The sequence below is a fragment of the Pongo abelii genome, chromosome 9 (genome assembly GCF_028885655.2).
Source record: "Pongo abelii isolate AG06213 chromosome 9, NHGRI_mPonAbe1-v2.0_pri, whole genome shotgun sequence".
Classification (NCBI taxonomy): domain Eukaryota; kingdom Metazoa; phylum Chordata; class Mammalia; order Primates; family Hominidae; genus Pongo; species Pongo abelii.
In genome coordinates, this window is record NC_071994.2 from 38961288 (window position 1) to 38979257 (window position 17970).

General features: G+C 33.6%; 1 protein-coding gene across 1 annotated transcript in view; it reads right to left on the minus strand.

Moving 5' to 3' along the window:
- Positions 1 to 2536: 2536 nt before the first annotated feature.
- The window catches only part of METTL15 (methyltransferase 15, mitochondrial 12S rRNA N4-cytidine), a gene marked incomplete at its 5' end in the record, with an annotated part of 233965 nt that continues 218531 nt past the window's right edge, over positions 2537 to 17970 (minus strand). The window contains 1 exon segment of the mRNA NM_001133215.1: positions 2537 to 5077. Coding sequence (NP_001126687.1) covers positions 4632 to 5077 — 446 coding nt within the window. The 3' untranslated portion in view covers positions 2537 to 4631.

A 17970-nucleotide genomic window follows, 5' to 3' on the forward strand; every position in this document is an offset into this window, starting at 1 on the left:
CTATTTGATTCACAGCAACATGAGAAAGTACCAATAATATCCACATCTTAAAATGAAACAAATGAGAATTCAAGAGATTAAATAGGATGTCCAAGTTCATACATTCAGTTATTATACACAGACCCAGAATTCAAACCCTCAGTTTTCTGAGTCCCCAGCCAATAGCGTTATTCACAATACTATATGGTCTTCTCCTCAACTTAGCACCTGTAAGACTTGAATAATAGTACTTTTCCCTGTGAAATTATGAGGAATCCTATCATTTGATGGCTTAATAATACAAATCTTCACCTGTGCAAGGCAGACAAGTATTATTGGTCAAAGCATAAAGATGGGGTTTAACGAACAGAAATAATTATTCAAGAATCAGAAGTGGAGCATGTCCTCTTGTTTGATTTCAGCTTTGTATTCTAACATTTCAGCAATGATATATTTAATAGGACAACAGCTAATGGTAGAAAACTTGTTCAGTATTTAAAGTAACATTACCAAAGACACAATCTCCTGCTGTGCATATTGAAATATTAAATTTTCTTTACTTTGTTGCCTAATAATTTGGGCAGATTATAAGAGAAGGAAGTGAGGTGGTCAAAAAGTCAGTGAAAAGCATTATAAATTATGACCATTGTATGTTGTACAATTCTTCATTTTAAATGTTTTAAAATTTTATGCTGCAACTAGACTTTAAAAAAATAATTTATATGTAAGCTTTCTCTTAGCATTCCTGCAGATCATCCTGTTACCAAACATTAGTTGGAGATAGTAGCTATAAACAGAAAAAATTTGAGAAAATAATATAAAAATAGCTGTGTTTGTTATACAACCCAGCCTCTTTAGAATATAGGGTTGATTTTTACAAACCATACTTCAATCAACATCAAACATATGGCATTGTGGTTATGAGAAAAATATATCTTTGATCAGAGTTTCAAATTTATATTTATCAAGCACCTCATAAAATTCTCTTTATGTTTAAATGCTTATCCCTGTCTATTATAGAATGCTGCTCCACAAAAATATCAATTAGAATACTGAAGCAATTATGAAAACTAAATAGAAAAATAATTGCAGTAAAATAAATTTTACAAAATTTTAACCAGAAGCAATTTTTAATTTAGTTTTTAATCTATTAAAAAGATTCTAACATGTAAGGCTTAGTTTGTCATGGTATGTGCCAAAATAACCTCATATTTCTTTTTCTAGAGATAAATTGAAACATAATTAATGTCACCTCAAATTTACATACCAACGTGAACAGAGAAGGAGAAGGGATGGTATATAAAAAGAGGGAGAGTGGTGAAAAAGGTATTTTTTTATTTCTTCCTAAATAGTTAGCTTCTAATATATGCTTGAATAAATATACACATATATTTTTCTTTTTTTACCCATTATGTCCCATTAAGAACTGTCTCATACTTTTTGAACGACAGATTTCAAATGAAAGTAAAATTATTTTTTAAAAGTCTGCAGTACAGATTCATTATCTCTACTTCTTAAAAACAAAAATTAGAAACAAAAATTTTAAAAACCTCTGGTATGTAATACTCTGCAAAGACTTAAGAAAATATGATTTTCAAATATTTGCAAGTGAATTTTAAGAAATATTAGTTCATTTAAAAAATCTAATTAGGCGTACTGTATTCTCTTATAAACTACTGCTTGTAGCACGACAAATAGATTACTACAATGAATTTAAGCACAAATAATATATCATATATTACATGAAATAGAAAAGACATATAGATATAATTAGCGTCTTTCAAGAACACCCCTAGAAACTTCAAAGAACACAGTAATTAATATACAATTTTAAAAATAAAATAAAAATAGGGATTTTATCTAAAAATTGTAGTTATTACATTTTATTTCTTAAGTAATGAACTAAAAACTGTTAAGAACCGATGTACTACACAATGACATTGATACTATGTTAAAACGATTCATAGAAGGCAGTCAAGACAGAGATTCAGAAACATTTTATTAGAAAAGTAATGCACATTCATAGTAACATTAGCTTTTATTTCTGTGTACTGTATGAACTTCCCAAAACCATTCTCCAAAGCTAACCATTTAAAACTCATTCATGTATTTTATTATGCATCCTACAACAAAGACTAAGAAGCAGGCAAGAATTACTATAAAACACAGTCTAATTACAGAAAAGTTAATTTATTTTTACATGAAAACATTTTGAAACCAATTTTGTGTTTATTGAAGGATTTTTCTCATGCATATTATCCAAGATTTTTTTCTGTCAGAGTATTAGCTTCCTAGGATTGCTATAACAAATTACCACGAACTGGGTACCTTAAAACAGCAGAAATACATTCTCACTGTTCTGGATGCTAGAAGTGCAAAACCATGTTAGCAGGGTTGGCAACTACTGGAACTCTGAGGGATAATCTATTCCACGCTTTTTTCCTGTCTTCTGAGGGTTCCCACAATGTGTCACTCCAATCTCTGCCTCCAGCTTCATGTGACATTCTCCCCTGTGTCTCTATCTTCTCTTTCTTCCTTTTTTTTTTTTTTTTTTTTTTAAGACAGAATCTTGTTCTGTTGCTCAGACTGGAGTGCAGTGGTGTGATCTCGCAACCTCCACCTCCCAGGTTTGAGTGATTCTTGTGCCTCAGACTCCTGGGTAGCTGACATTACAGGCACCATGCCTGGCTAATTTTATTTTTAGTAGAGATGAGTTTTCGCCATGTTGGCCAGGCTGGTCTTGAACTCCTGAGCCTCAAGCGATTTGCCTGGCTTGGCCTCCCATAGTGCTTGGATTACAGGCCTGAGCCACCATGCCCGCCCTATCTTCTCTTATAAGGAACACCAGTCATGTTGGATTAAGGGCCTGCCCTGCTCCAGTATGACCTCATCTTAGCTACTTACAACCACAATCACAGTATTTCCAAATAAGGTCACATTCTGAGGCTCCAGGAACTACATGAATTTTGGAGAGGACACCGTTCAACCCAGTACCTTCAGTTTCTATTTAACATAAAAAATAATTCCCATACTATACAGGATGGAAAAAATGACTTATGAAATAGGTGAAATATTGTTGAATATACAAATGTGATCTTTTATTTTCCAATCACATACAGAGATGAGAATTTTTTGGAAATACGTCTCATTCACAAATACGTATTATATGCAAAGAGAAATTTATACATTGTTCAAGTAGGATTCAGGGAATTAACCTAGGTGCATTCTCTTGTTTCTATTTCAAGCATATTGTTCTCCAGATTTTTTTCCTAATTCTGATTTCCCTGTAGGATTGTTCAGATTTAAATAAAGCCTGTAAAGCAGAAGTAGTGAACAACCTGGGTACTAAAGTTAAATATTACAGAGGTAGATAAAATAAGTCTGAGGAAAATTCATGCATTTAATTCTATCTGTTTTGCCCATATAGTTATGCTGATATTTCATTCACTTGGATTCACCAATTTAAAATTTGTAACTATAATGGAAAATCTTTTTTCTGTATTTGAAAAAAGCACACTGAGCAAATTAATAGTATAAATATGGTTTCAAGGATAACTAAGAGAATATTTATTTCTATGTATGGTTAATCAACATGCCGCCTTCCATACTCCATGTGCCCTTTGACTAATTATCTCCAACTCATCTTTCAGGTCACAATTCAAGTATAAATAATAAATTAGAAGTACATATTACTATAAAAAGTTGACATGTGAATTATGAATCAATCTCCTCAATTTGTTAAAGAATCTTCTACCAAGTACTCTTTTCTTGAATAAACTTTTACCCATATTACAGTTACCATATCTTTGTAACAACATTAAGGGAGCATTGATTTTACTATATTAAATAGATAGTTTTCTATTTCAAATAGACTTGGCTGAATTATTTTGATTAGCTCAATTAAAAAATACAAGATTCTAGTAAGAGACTTTATTACTTACTAAAGGCATTGTGAGCTGTTATTAAAATAAATACAATTGACATGAAATATAAGTTTGTGAAACAATTCTCTGTAAGGATTTTACATTTTTACTTTGCAATATATGAACAAAATGGCCCATATCATACTGAAAAATCCCTTTAAAATAATATACTATAATTTGAAAGATGAAATTTTATCAGTATAACACACATTTAAACTAACATTTTAAAATTTAAAATTTGTAAAAAGCCTACATTTGAGAAAGCTAATTATTCACAAGTAGGGACATTAAAATTCATTCCATAATCATCATTATTTGAGCCACAGAAAGACTGATGCAAATTGGAATATCTAAATTCAAAATTTAGGACATGCAGATACGATTACAATATCTTCCTCTTTGGCAGCTTGAGTTTATGTATTTAGATAAACACAACATAGTATTATTTTTAAAAAAATTTCCTGGCCAGAGGAAGGATTGCCTTTCAAGAGTCCAATATGATGCAAAGATTAACACATTTTTCCAGTCTGGAGGTGCTGCTGCTCCCTGAGTGTAACTTTCTCTGTCATGTATTTCCTACAGTTTCTTTTTGAGAAAAAAGAAATGCTAAATGCTATCAATTTTCAGACTGTCCCACACTTAAACCTATACAAAGACATTCAGGAAAATAACATGAGTAAAGATTAGAGAAATTGTGAGAAAAATTTTGAAGAATAAGATGATGGTAACTTATAATTTGATAGCTGCTCTAAGCTTGGCTGAGCGCGCTCTGGGGTTATCTTGTACATCCTGATCTTGTGGACTAAGTACCTTCTTGTGTATCAATTCCCACATTAAAGGAGCTCTTCTCTTAGAGACTTCTTCCGTGTTTTCATGATCTGAACCCAACTGCGATGTTTTCATCACTTGTTGTCTAACACTTAGGTTAAATCTTTCTGTCATGCTTATTCCAAGCAAAAATCTTTTGATGATGCGATCCTCTAGTGAATGGAAGGAGAGGGCAACAAGACGACCACCAGGTCTCAGAAACTTCTGAGCTGTCTTCAGTCCCATGTAGAGTTCATTGAGCTCATTGTTCACAAATATGCGAACAGCCTGGAAAGTCTTGGTGGCAATATGGGTAGATCGCTGTAGTAAGTCTTTCCGTGCATAAATAGCAGAAGGAGGAAATGCACCTAGAACAAATTTTGTAAAGATAGGAAAAGAAGACCGGTAACATTAATATTTTTCACTGTAAATCTAATGAATTGTGTAGCTGTGTGCATATTTAGTGAACTAAGTTTTCTTGGAAAATTGTGGTGGCATTTCATATTCATACTTCCCCCTCTTATTCCCAAATATTCTTCCAAGGTTTAAAACTATGTGGCAAAAAAACCTTTCATAACTCATAAGGATAACTGAAGTTTAACAAGGAACACAGAAAGAGAAATGGTGGACGTATATTTAAAGAAATAATAACAAAATCCTTCTCAAATTTGGTGAAAAACATTAACTCAAAGATGCTCAATGAAGCACAAATATAATAAACAAAATAGCTGCACACAGGCACATCATAAAACTACTACAGCCAAAGATAACAACAACAAAGAAATGCCAACAGAAAAGAAAATTCATTACTTAAAGAAGAACAAAAATATTATTAACAGCTAATTTTTTATGAGCTAACCGGAGGCCAGAAGATAGTGGAATAACATAAACAGTGTTGACAAGAAAACTCTATTTACCAAGAAGGTTAAGTCTACTAAGATATTTATTCAAAAATAAAGGTTCAAAGACATTTTAAAATAAATAAAAAGTGAGACAATCCACTGTGAATAGGTCTGCATTCAAGAAATTGAAAGGAAATACTTTAAACTGAAATAAAATGAGGCCACGTGATCATTTGGATATACAGATAGGAATGAAGTGATAAGGCCATAGCTATAAAACATTTTTGAAATAAATTAAAGACTTACATAAATGGGAAACTACTGAATGTTCACAGATTGGAAGACTTAACTACTGTATGTTCAAAGATTGGAAGATGGCAATACTACCCAAACTGATCTAAGATTCAATGTAATCCCTATCAGAATTCCAGCTGACTTCTTTGTACAAATTAACAAGCTGATTTTAAAATTCATATGGAATTGCAAGGCACCTAGAACAGCCCAAATAATCTTGAAAGAAAAAAAGGAATAAAGTAGCAGGACTTAAATTTATGAATTTCAAAGCTTACTACAAAGCAATGATAAGACAGTGTGGTACTGGCATAGCAACAGACATAGAGAAAAATAGAACGTAATTGAGAGTCAAGAAATAAATCCATACCTATACAGTCAACTAATTTTTGACAAGAGTGCCAAGACCATTCAATTGGGAAAAGCCTTTTGAACAAATGATGCTGAGACAATTGGATAGTCACATGTAAAAGAATGTAATTAGACTCTTACATCATATACAAAAACAAACTCAAAATGGATCAAAGACCTAACTGTAAAAGTACAAACTATAAAACTCTCAGAATAAAACATCAGGCTAAATCTTAATGACTTTGAATGTTGCAAAAGATTCTTAGATATGACACCAAAATTGTGAACAACAAAAGAAAAAAATAGATAAACTGGACTTCATCAAAATTAAAAATCCTTTCTCATTCAAATGACACCATCAAGAAATGAAAGACAAGTCAGAGAATGGGAAAAAATTTGCAAATCACACATCTAATAAGGGACACATGTCTAGAATATATAAAAGAAGTAAACTACAGAATACATGTATATTATTTATATCATATTTTAAAACATGCATATCAAAACAGGTATGTCCCATCTACTTCAATAATTGAGATAGGCAAAAATTACTAATTTCTAAATAAACCAATAAATATAATTTTCCTTAAGCTTATAACCACTGGCATACAAACAAGATATTAAAGTATAATGTTCAATAGATTTATACAAAATTTCTTGATTTTGAACCATGTTCCTGAAGAGTATTATCCCATAGAGAAGTAGTGTTTCTAGTACAGATTTGTTCTTAATGAAGATCTCAGAAAATAACTGCAATCTTGGCATTTTAATCTCCTTAGCATATTTCTTAAAGAAAAGTTAATTATACAAGGCTGGCACCTTAGTTCACATTTCAGTAATCTAAACACCTAGTAATAAAGATCAGGCATAGCAGATTAATATTCTTAGGGAACTAGATCAGAGACAGAGAGAAATAATATCTTACGTGTATCAGAGAACTGAGAACCTGGTGGTTTAAAGTAAACCAAATCAGTGTGATGGTTCTTTCCTCTACAAAAATTACTTTGCCAAAAGTATGGAGAATGTTAGACACTAGGGGATTTATCTTCCAACAACCAGGTCTCTCAGGAACATGATGTCAATATCAAAACTGAAAAGGAAGGTCAGCTTCTTACCATTTGCTATTCAATTCGTCCATTTTCCTGATAAAGAGTTTGGGCCACTGGGAAATGTGTTTCAGAGTATTCTAAGAATCTGAACAAACATGCAGCTATTTATATTTTGGAGCCTGGACTTGGAGGAAGTGTCAGAAAGGTTGTATTCTTGAAGACCTTGCATGATTCAAATTTTGCATAATTCGAAACTCATTTTCTCAAAGAAGAAATGTAATATAAAATACATTTTAGTGTACATGTATTTTCATGTAAAATAGGAAGTAAACATTCAGGGAGCACATAAATCAATAAGAACTGTAGGATATTTTTGCTATAACTTTTTAAAAAAATTTCTTAGCATTATCTCTAATATTTTGCAGAAATTAAAATGATGGTTCAACATAACTGCTTAATTTTATTGACATTTTAATGCAGAATCTCTTAATTCATAAAATAATAGAAAGGTAGAAAGCTCAATAAATGTTTGCATACTATTTTCAGTAAATATGTTTTGTAAAATTAATGAAAATGGAACGTTTCACAACAAAACCAAAAAAATAACAAAATAGTATCTGAAATAACCATGTAGTTCTAATATAAACAACAGCATTGGTTAATTTGACATTAAAGTTTGTTAGACATTTTGGCTTACTAGCTAAAATAGCACCTTCCTGTGGCAGAAGAATGGACATAATTTATAATTCATTTAGTTAGCTAGCTGTGAAACTATGAGATTCCTAATTCCTTTCATTTGATGAAATCAATTTTCAAAGCATTCACCCAAAGTGATAATTTCTTAGTATTTTGTATTATAGAATTTCAAGTTTATATAAATCATGTTCACATTAAGTATATCCCCTAGTATATATGAATCTGCAGCTGACAAATTAAAACCACTGCAATCAGACAAGCTTTTCTTTATAAGATCTACTTTGGCCTTGCCAATGTCATAAAGTCATGCAGAATGGACATAAGAGCTTTTAGCTATATTTGGGAATAGATGGTCTTAAAGATAATAGGGGAACCTTAATCTATGAAGCTTTCCTTCTGGGGCCTTCTTACTCTTGTTTGGGGAATTCTGACCTGGATTATGTCTGATGGATTTCCTGGAAGATATTTCTAGATGTGGTCCTGTCAACCTCACTAAGTCCCATCTTTAGGGACCAAGAGATAACAAGAGGTCTGCAATGAGCAATGTGTTTTGTGGAGCTTTTTTGGTACTTCTCTGGGGGATCAAAGGCACATATCTTCCCTTATTTTAGATAAGTTAAACTTCCAGGGCTATCCTTCCTTTATACTGGTACCTCATGTCTGTAATTTTTAGGAAGAAAGGCTGTCAAAGCAGATCGTGTAAAATGAAATTAAAAAGAAACAAAAGAATATAAAATAGCATGTGATGCCGGACACGATGGCTCATGCTTGTAATTCCTTTAGGAGGGAAAGATTTGGGAGCACTTTGGGAGGCTAAGGCAGGCAAGTGGCTTGAGCCCAGGAGTTCAAGACCAATCTGGGCAACATGGTGAAACCCTGTCTCTACAAAAAACAAAAAACGAAAAAAACAAAAACAAAAACAAAAAACCCCTACAATTTAGCCAGGCACAGTGGTGCATGCCTGTAGTCCCAGCTACTCCAGAGGCTGAGGCAGGAGGATCATCTGAGTCTGGGGAGGTTGAGACTGCAGTGAGCCATGATTGTACCACTGCACTCCAGCCTGGGCGACAGAGTGAGACTCTGTCTCAAAATATATAAAAATTAAAATAAAATGGTATGTGATAATGGAAATTAAAGTAGTAAGAACAAAACATCAACTGGCAATGGGACACATGGATAAGAAAAAATAATCCAACCACGAAGGATTAACAAGGTTCTATGAATTATTAAGCTTAAAGACAATAAAAGTCCTGTGCCTCTGAGGAAGCAAAAATGGTCTTCTCATGAAAGTCACTGATCAGAGAGCAAGGAACAGAGTTATCTTAGGAATGCACAAACTAGGTAAGAACAGCTGGCTCCTGATTTAATCAAGAACACAAGATAAAAAAAAAAAAAAACTAACAGATTCAATGCCTATTCTTATGCTGGACTCTGAATGAGGCCACAGGAGAAAAACATTAATAAGACAGAAAAATGGTCCCTGTCCTTGAGGAGCTCACTGTTTTGCAATTCTTCTTCACCTCCTTCTCATCTCCCATATACTGTTATCAGAAATAGAAACTTGTTGTTCTGCTTTTTCATCTCCTGAGTTTCACCACAGAGTCTAATATGGCTAATTCATTTGATTAAGGAATAGAGTAGGTAAGATGGAAAATCACAATTCGTGTCATTAGGTTTGATGAGAGAAAATCTCCTTTTTGTGTGTTATAGTCCATCGATGGACTTTGTTAACCTAGTACCAATATACATGAGAAGAGGTGTGCTTACCCTAGTATAGCACTTACCATACGCTTCTGTAATTACTCGTTTACTTGTTTATCTCACTCATTTGACTCTGATCTCCTTGTGAATAAGAACTATTTCGCGTTCACTCTTATATCCCCAGTACTTGACAGAGAAGCTTGTGATTCTTAATTCTGACTGTACATCACAGTCACCTGTGGTGCTTTTGACAAAAATGCCTGGCTCCACTCCAGATCTACTGAATGTTTCAGGGGTTTATTACTCAGGAATCACTACTTTTAAAAAGCTTCACAGAGGATTTTGACATGCAGCCAAGATTAAAAACTACTTTAGAAAACACTCAATAAATGTTTGTTGAAAAGATAATGAATAGATAAATGAAAAAAATGGATGAATGAATGGATAAAAATCCAGGATTATTAGTACAGTTTAATTCATATCATCGGGTGTGTACGGCCTGTGTGCCAAGCCTGTATATCAAACCTATGTGCCCAAAACTTATGTATAAAGCCTGTGTGTGTCTATCGTGCCTATGTACCCAAAGCTTGTATGTATAACCTGTGTATCGAAGACCTATGTCTTCCTCAGCCTAGCGGGTAGACTTTAAGGAACATGCCTGTGCTTTGGTCAAGAATAGGCCGAGGTAGGATGTTTACATCCCGCATGACTCAGTGAGTTCAGAGAAAAGGCTTATAACTCCACTTGTTATCACAGCCATGTAGCTGTAACATGGGAAGGCCATCACTTGGTTCTATGCCAATATTGTCTGTAAAAGGTATAATTGCCCTGCTGACACTGTGCAGGTGCAGCCACCCAGAGAAAGAGAGAGTCAGAGCCGTCCATCTTTGCAGACAGAGAGAGGGGAGCCAGGACAAAGCTCGGCTCACTCATGCCCAGAGAAAGAGTTAAGCTGCTGACCCTGAAGCCAAGGGAGAGTCAGCCATGCAGCTGCAGGCATGGGGGCAGCAGGAGCCACAGGGCAGGAGCAAACAGCTGAAATAAAGGTGAACAGTGTAGAGAGCTAGTATAAGAAAGCTGTCGATGAGAGCTGCTGCTAAATAAAATCATCTTTCACCTGCCTACGGCCCCAATTGTTCTTTCTACTTATCCACCCACTCCCTTCAGACCTCGGCATGACATTTGGTGTAGTTGTGAACCTGACAGGGTGGGTCTGTAAAGAGCACAATATTCAGTCATATCAATAAGTGACTAAATGAGCAGCATCACAATTTTAGTCACAAAAAGCATTATGAAAATACTTTTTAAATGTCATGATATGGGTCCAGTCCTCTATGCTACTTTTTGGCTAAATGTGATCATGGGAACCAAAGTATGATTTTTGCTGGAGAAAGTGAACTCTCAAATTTGCCAGCAATTTCCCTGTCTCAATACAACTGATTGCATGCACTTAATTATAACTGATAATGATTGAGGAACATCCTTAATTAATCAATTATTTGTACATGCAATGGAGCACCTGCAAATAATTTTAACCTCAGAAAATCCAAGCTTGGAAGCCTTTATTACCTGACACAGGGGAAATGTGCAAGGTGAATTTTGGTTTTGCATATTTCTTTTGCAGAAAAAAATGAGACATGATAATATAATGGTAAAACTTTGAAATTTAAGTTTTAAAAATCCTCAATATCTTCAGTGATTTAAGTTCAAGTTTTTCCCCAAAGATTAATGCACAATATTGTTAAGATTTTATGTAAACTTTTTTTCACTTAACAACTATAAAATCCTAAACCACAAATTTTCTCAATTCTTCAAAATAGCATAACTGTTTTCCTCCTTATACTTTAAAATAGAAAAATTTGTTAGTAAAACTGACTACAAAAGGAAATTAAAGGCTAATGTACATTTAATGGGAAGATGTTTTCATGTTAAATATACTTTTAAAAGTAAGCATGCACTAAACCCAGTATGGGAACAAGTTCTAATTTCAATATAATTTTGAGACATTATTTGGCACTTACTTCTCTCACAGTAATGCTGGGAAAATTCACGGCATAAGGGATTGACCCTAGCTGTGAAAGAAAATTGTTAACAAGTTCTGCCTTATTAGAGACACTCCATTCTCACATTCCAGATCAGGTTTGTTGATGGTGGTGTATTTTAAGACTCTTGACAGTTTTATATCCTTTCTGTTTTCTTTGTCTCACATCAGCAAATTCTGACGGCTCTGTATCTGGGATATATCCAGAACCCCACCACTTCTTACCAGCTCTACCACTATGACCCTAGTCCAAGCCATCATCATCTTTTCCACACATCCACCAGACTGATCCTTTTAAATACAAAAATTAATCATGCAAACACCTCCAACATCCCCTGACCTTGCTCTTAACTGAACCTTGGCATGGTCCTGCCTAAGTCCTTTGACCTGTACTTAGAAGATCTACCTTCATAGCCCTGAGTGGCTTACTCCCTACTTCGTTCAAGTCTCTTTTCAAATATCACATAATTCAAAAGGCAGTCTCTAACTATGCTTATGAAAAACAGCACCATGTCACTAGTCCCCTTACCTTGGTTTAATTTTCTTCATAACACCTTACCAGAAACAAATATTTATTTATTTATCATCTGTCTTCCTCCATTAGAATACAGACTCAGGGAAAATAGAGACTGTATTCACTGCTATAAAACCTTTGCACCAAGAACAGTTGGTGGATTGAAAGAATGACTACATTTGTACTTCCAAGTTATAAACAGTCATTGTTAAAAAAAAGAAAAGAAAAAAAAAAGCCAAAGGAAATATTATCATTTGTATATGAAGTCAATAGTTAATGTTGCTACTCTTTAAATTCTTTAAATTCAAGAGGCAACCAAGAGGTATACTTCCTTTTTTCTTCATACGCATGTATGACAAAAATATATATAGGTGTATATGTGCATATATATACATATACTTATAAGAAGAGAGTCATCTGTAAAATAATCTGCAACTTAGTTTACTTATCTTTAAAAAATAATTTCAATTGTATAAATGCATTATAATTCATTTTGTTTGTTCATTTAACAAATGTTTGTAGTGTCAAGTACCAGCCAACTGGAAACACAATAGTAAATAAGATAGAAGTGGTCTCTGGTGGAGCTCACATTGTAACCACAGCAGGAACATTTAGGATGGTTTTTATTTTTTCCATCACAATAAAATGATGCAATAAACATGTGAACTGCACATTTTATAATTCTACATAGCAGAAAAACTCTACAAAGTAAAATGACAGTCACAGTCTGGGAAAAATATTTGCAACTGTATGTGAATCTTGTATGTCTCTTGGAGTTGTTAGGTCAAAGGGTAGTTATGTCCACTTAAATTTGGATCAATATTTCTAAATATACTCTCTAAATAGATTATACCAATTTACTTCCATCAATAGTATATGAGAGTCCATCTCCTCACATCCTTACCAGTACTAGAAGCTATCACTCTTTAACCCTGACTAGTCTGATAGTAGGTAAATCTTAGCTTACTGCTGTTTTAATTTTCATTTCTTTGGCAATTAGTAAGGTTGGACATCTTTTGAAATCTAATAGCCAGTTGATTCCAGCTAGAAATTGCTTGAACAAATCCTTTATCCATTTTCCTGATGTGATGTTGGTCTCTGCTTTATTGATTTGGAAGAGCTATTTATAAAATAAGGATATTAACCCTTTGTCAACTATTTACATAGTTGAAAATATTTTTTCCTGAACATTTGTAAATGTCTTTTAATTTTGTAGAGTTTCTGCCATTCAAAAATTAAACATTTTTATACAGACTTTTTTTTCAAGTAGTTTTAGGTTTTATTAAATTTAGGAAGGTTTTCCCCACTCTAAGATTATAGATATAATCAACTCTATTTTTTGATATATTTCTGGTTTTATTTCTTACATTTGAATATTTAATCCACACAAAATTTGTTTTTTAGTATATGAGGTTCAAATCTAACTTTTTTTTTAAATGACACAGTCAACTATCTTATGCATTTAACAGTACACTCTTTTTGTACCCATTTGAAGTACCCTCTTGATCATATACTACATTTCTATACACAGATGGATCTGCTTCTGGATTCTCAATTGTGTTCCATTGATGCATATCTCCTATTTTTCTGCAAATACCAGGTTATTTTAATTATTATTAAATATCTTTCCAGTAAGTTCTGCTATCAGGTGGGGCAACCTTCTCCCCATCATCTTCTCCTCCACCAGCCCACAATCATCTTTCTTTTCAACATTCTTTTCAAAATTATCTTGGGTATTCCAATGTATTAATTGCTCCAAATTAAATTTAGAATCAAAGTATATAAAAATAAAAATTTTGATTGGAATTATAGTAAATGTGTAAATTTATTTGTGTAAAATTTAATTATCATAATGTTGAAGCAATGCATCCAGGAAACATAGTATTTCCATTAATATTTTATATGTCTGTTATTAAAGTTTAATAGTTGTCTTAAGTCTTGGTTATGTTACATGCAAGCACTATGTTTATGCATATACATTTTAATCACTCCTATGAAAAAGCATAAAAAATGACAATACTTCTATTAACAAAACATTGTGTAATGGAAATGTTACCGACCTCCAGAGGCTCTAAGTTCAATTTTCAGATCATTCACTTTTTTTATGGCTATTTGATGTGGGGTAAAACACTTCTGAGTTTCTCCATTCTAGGATGAAATCATAACACTTCTCAGAGGATTATTGTGAAAATCACGTTAAAAAATGTTCAGAAGCATTTAGTGCATACTGGGCATAAAGTAGTCATTTTATGAATGGCATAACACAGTTACCTATTCTTCTCAGTTGTAAAATGGAGTAGGTAGGAAGGGGATTTGATATGTTAATTTAAAGGTTCTGCCAAGCTTATTCTACTTTCAGCCTGGACTAATGGAGAGTGGGTAAGATAAAGGGCTACTGAGAACCCCTGAAGCATCTGAGTAATGCTTATTCAAGGTTAGGTATTGGACTAAAAGATTTCAGCATCCGAAATGAAGTATAAAATTTTCCTAATGTATAAACTAATGGAATATTCTCAAATTTACAAAGTAGTACTTATGTTTTAAAAGTATAGAGACTTACAATGACTTAAGTATGAAAAAAATTGTCTTTAAAAAAATGTTAGTTTTACTCTATTTAGTAATTGATGCTAAGGATTTTAAGAGACCAAATTTCATCAGCCTAAACCGTCCAGGTTGTATTTAAATCATCTAGCTAGAAGTTTATTTTCCATAATTAAACTTCTAGATTTCTCTTGCCACCTGAGATATACAACATGTATTTGGGCATTTTAAGAATGCATTTTTGTTTTTTCTCTATTCTTTTCTTACTCCTGTGGCTAGTTTTCATGGAGCACCTTTCTGCACAGGTATTTTTTTGGGGGGGTTGGGGGCACAGGGTCTCACTATCACCCAAGCTGAAGTGCAATGGCATGACATAGCTCACACTGCAGCCTTGAACCCTGGGATCAAGTGATCCTCCCATCTTAGCCCCCTGAATAGCTGGGACTATAGGTGAGCACCACCACACCCAGCTAATTTTTAAATTTTTGTGTAGATATAGGGTTTCGCTATGTTGCCTAGGCTGGTCTTGAACTCCTGAACTCAAGCGCTATTCCTCCTACCTTGGCTGCTCAAAGTGCTGTGATTATAGCCGTGAACCACCATGCCTAGCCTTACTTTTTAAGCATGGCTCTACAAGGCTAAAATATATTGGAGTGATTTTAAACCACCCCCTTTGTTTACACGGCTCAAAAAAAAAAAAACTATTTATTTAGTCTGCCTATCAACTGAATTGCATCTGAGGTTACCAGAAATTGTATAGACTAAAAAAATTTATTACCCACAACGTACTAAACACTGGGGATTAAAACATTTCTGAATACATAGTCCTCGCTCTCATGAAATTCAAACCTAATGAAGAGAATGATATGTATATATTGTGATTAAGTGCTATAAAGAAGAATTATACATGCTCTTATGAGAGTGAAGAAGAAAGACAGAAGAACATTGATCCTGTATCGCACAGCATTTTCCAAACTTCAATCCCCAACCAAACACCAGTATATCTGTTGTCAAGTAAGTTTGGGAAATGCAACATGTCACACTCCTTTTTCCAGGATTCACAATGCCCATTAACATGGTAAAGCTCTTAAAATAACTGTATAACTTTGTTTACCCAGAATTTTCCAACTTTTTGATAAGAAACTTTTAATTTTAATAACCATTCCACAGTATTTATTTTCTGGATAACACACTTGGGAAAATACCGGAGGTAGATTTTGTTTTAATCATGTTCCACATATTTAATTCTTACAAAAATTCTGAGAAGTATGAAATAGATGTTCTGATTTTCATTCAAAGGTACTAAACTGAGGGGTTAAATGTCTCTTCTCAAGTTCACACGGATTGTAAGTAGTCTTATTTGACTAGTTCATCTCAGATACATTCTAGGAAGTCTAGATCAGTATGAGTTTTCTCAAAAAAAAAAAAAAACCTTATTTTATTTGTTTTATTTTATATATGTGTGTATTTTTTCAGTGTCCTAAGAATGTTGTTGAGCTTCTTTCTGTTTATGGGTGCTCAAAACAAAGCAACAATTTTAAGATGATATGTTCACCAAGCCATCTCATCTTTTTCCTGATCAGAATTTCAGGAAGTTAAGATGAGATCACATGGCTTAGAGTGATTTCCGGAAGCTCTAATTCTGTGTCTGCTGTTTTATACAAGGATCTCATTTTCTGGGAGAAAATGAGTGTGGAATCTTTAAACCTGAATAGGCTTTTACTGAGAGATGTTTTAATGGAAGCCAAATCACTATGCATCGAGTTGCAAGAGTTTGGCTTTCTCCCTACATTTCCCTTGGGGAGATGTGCATTGTCAGGCCTAAAGACAGCACATCTGGTGAAGGCGGCAACTGCCCTGGTCTCTTATCCTGCGAATGGTAATGAATACCTTTGGCTTTTGTCCTTTTTGTTCTATTGAAAATAACTTATTGTTAGCTCAGGTTATTGACTGTACATTTGTCTCTTTTCATCTGCTTTCTTGATAGTGGGTTTAAAAAAGAATCAGTTGCTACTGCTGCCATTGTCAAGATTCTGGGCAGGTACTGATTACATGTGTTTGATTAAGAATCTAGACTCATCCAATGCAGTACATATGGGCTTTTCTTGACTCACTTACTAGGAAGGGAGCCTTTTACAGTTGTTTTTGTATTTGAAAAATGAGTGCTTAATATTCTCCAGTTAAGCAAGATGAGGAGAACAAGCTTGTATACAAGTGTAATAAAAGGCTGAGATGGCTAAAACCTTAGGAAATTAGGCCCAGCTAAAACAATAATTTTTGTTTTATTTAAAGCTTAAGAAATGTTGATAGAGAAGACTAACTTTTAAAATACATTTGTTGTTATACATTTCTTACACAGTATTTTAGCAATGAAAGAACAGTGCTTCTTGTTCTCATTTCCGTGCTTCTGCACATACTGTTCCTTCAGCCTAGAATGTCTCCCTCTTCTTGTAGTTTACATTAATACTCATTAATGTGCTGTCTTCTCCAAGCAGTTCTGCAATTTTACATATATATATATATATATATAAAATCAAATTATTTACCCCTCTGTACTACTTGTCTACCAACCTCCACTAGGCTGTAAAAGGTCCAGAGATCTTTTCTTATTTTCCTTTACTTCACCAATCCCAGTTTTAAGGCCTGGTACACAGCAGGTGGCAAAGAAAAAAGTCCTCTCAATAAGGGATATCCTTCCAGTCCCAGACAAAGATCAAGATGTATCATAAACAATATTCGGAATGTGGAAATTCATGAACTCCCTGAAATCTTCATAAGATTTTGCATGTACATGCAATTTTATGTGGAGATGCTCCCCTGCTTCCATCAAATTCTTAAATGAACAAGTGACTCACAGTAGGTAAATTTCTGGTAAATGCAAACTGGGAGTTGGCTGAGTTTTTAGCTTACAACTTACCACTTCTAATGATATAACCCCAAAAAACTTCTGTATGTATTTAGTTTTGTTTTTCTTTACCTCCAGAAATATTCTACCACCTAGTATCACTGGAAGCACCGATTGAGAACCCTGTTTCATGTATGATATCAGAAGTTGGAAACTCTATCAGTGAATCCTTGGTTTTCTTATGACTCACAAAGAATTTCACATAAAGTAAGAGAAAATCTTGCTTAGTAACAGTCTGCACTACATATAATAATAGAACACAATTTGTATGTGAAAGTAGTAAGATATATTTCATTCATAAAAAGCACCATGCTTCTGGCTAGATAAATG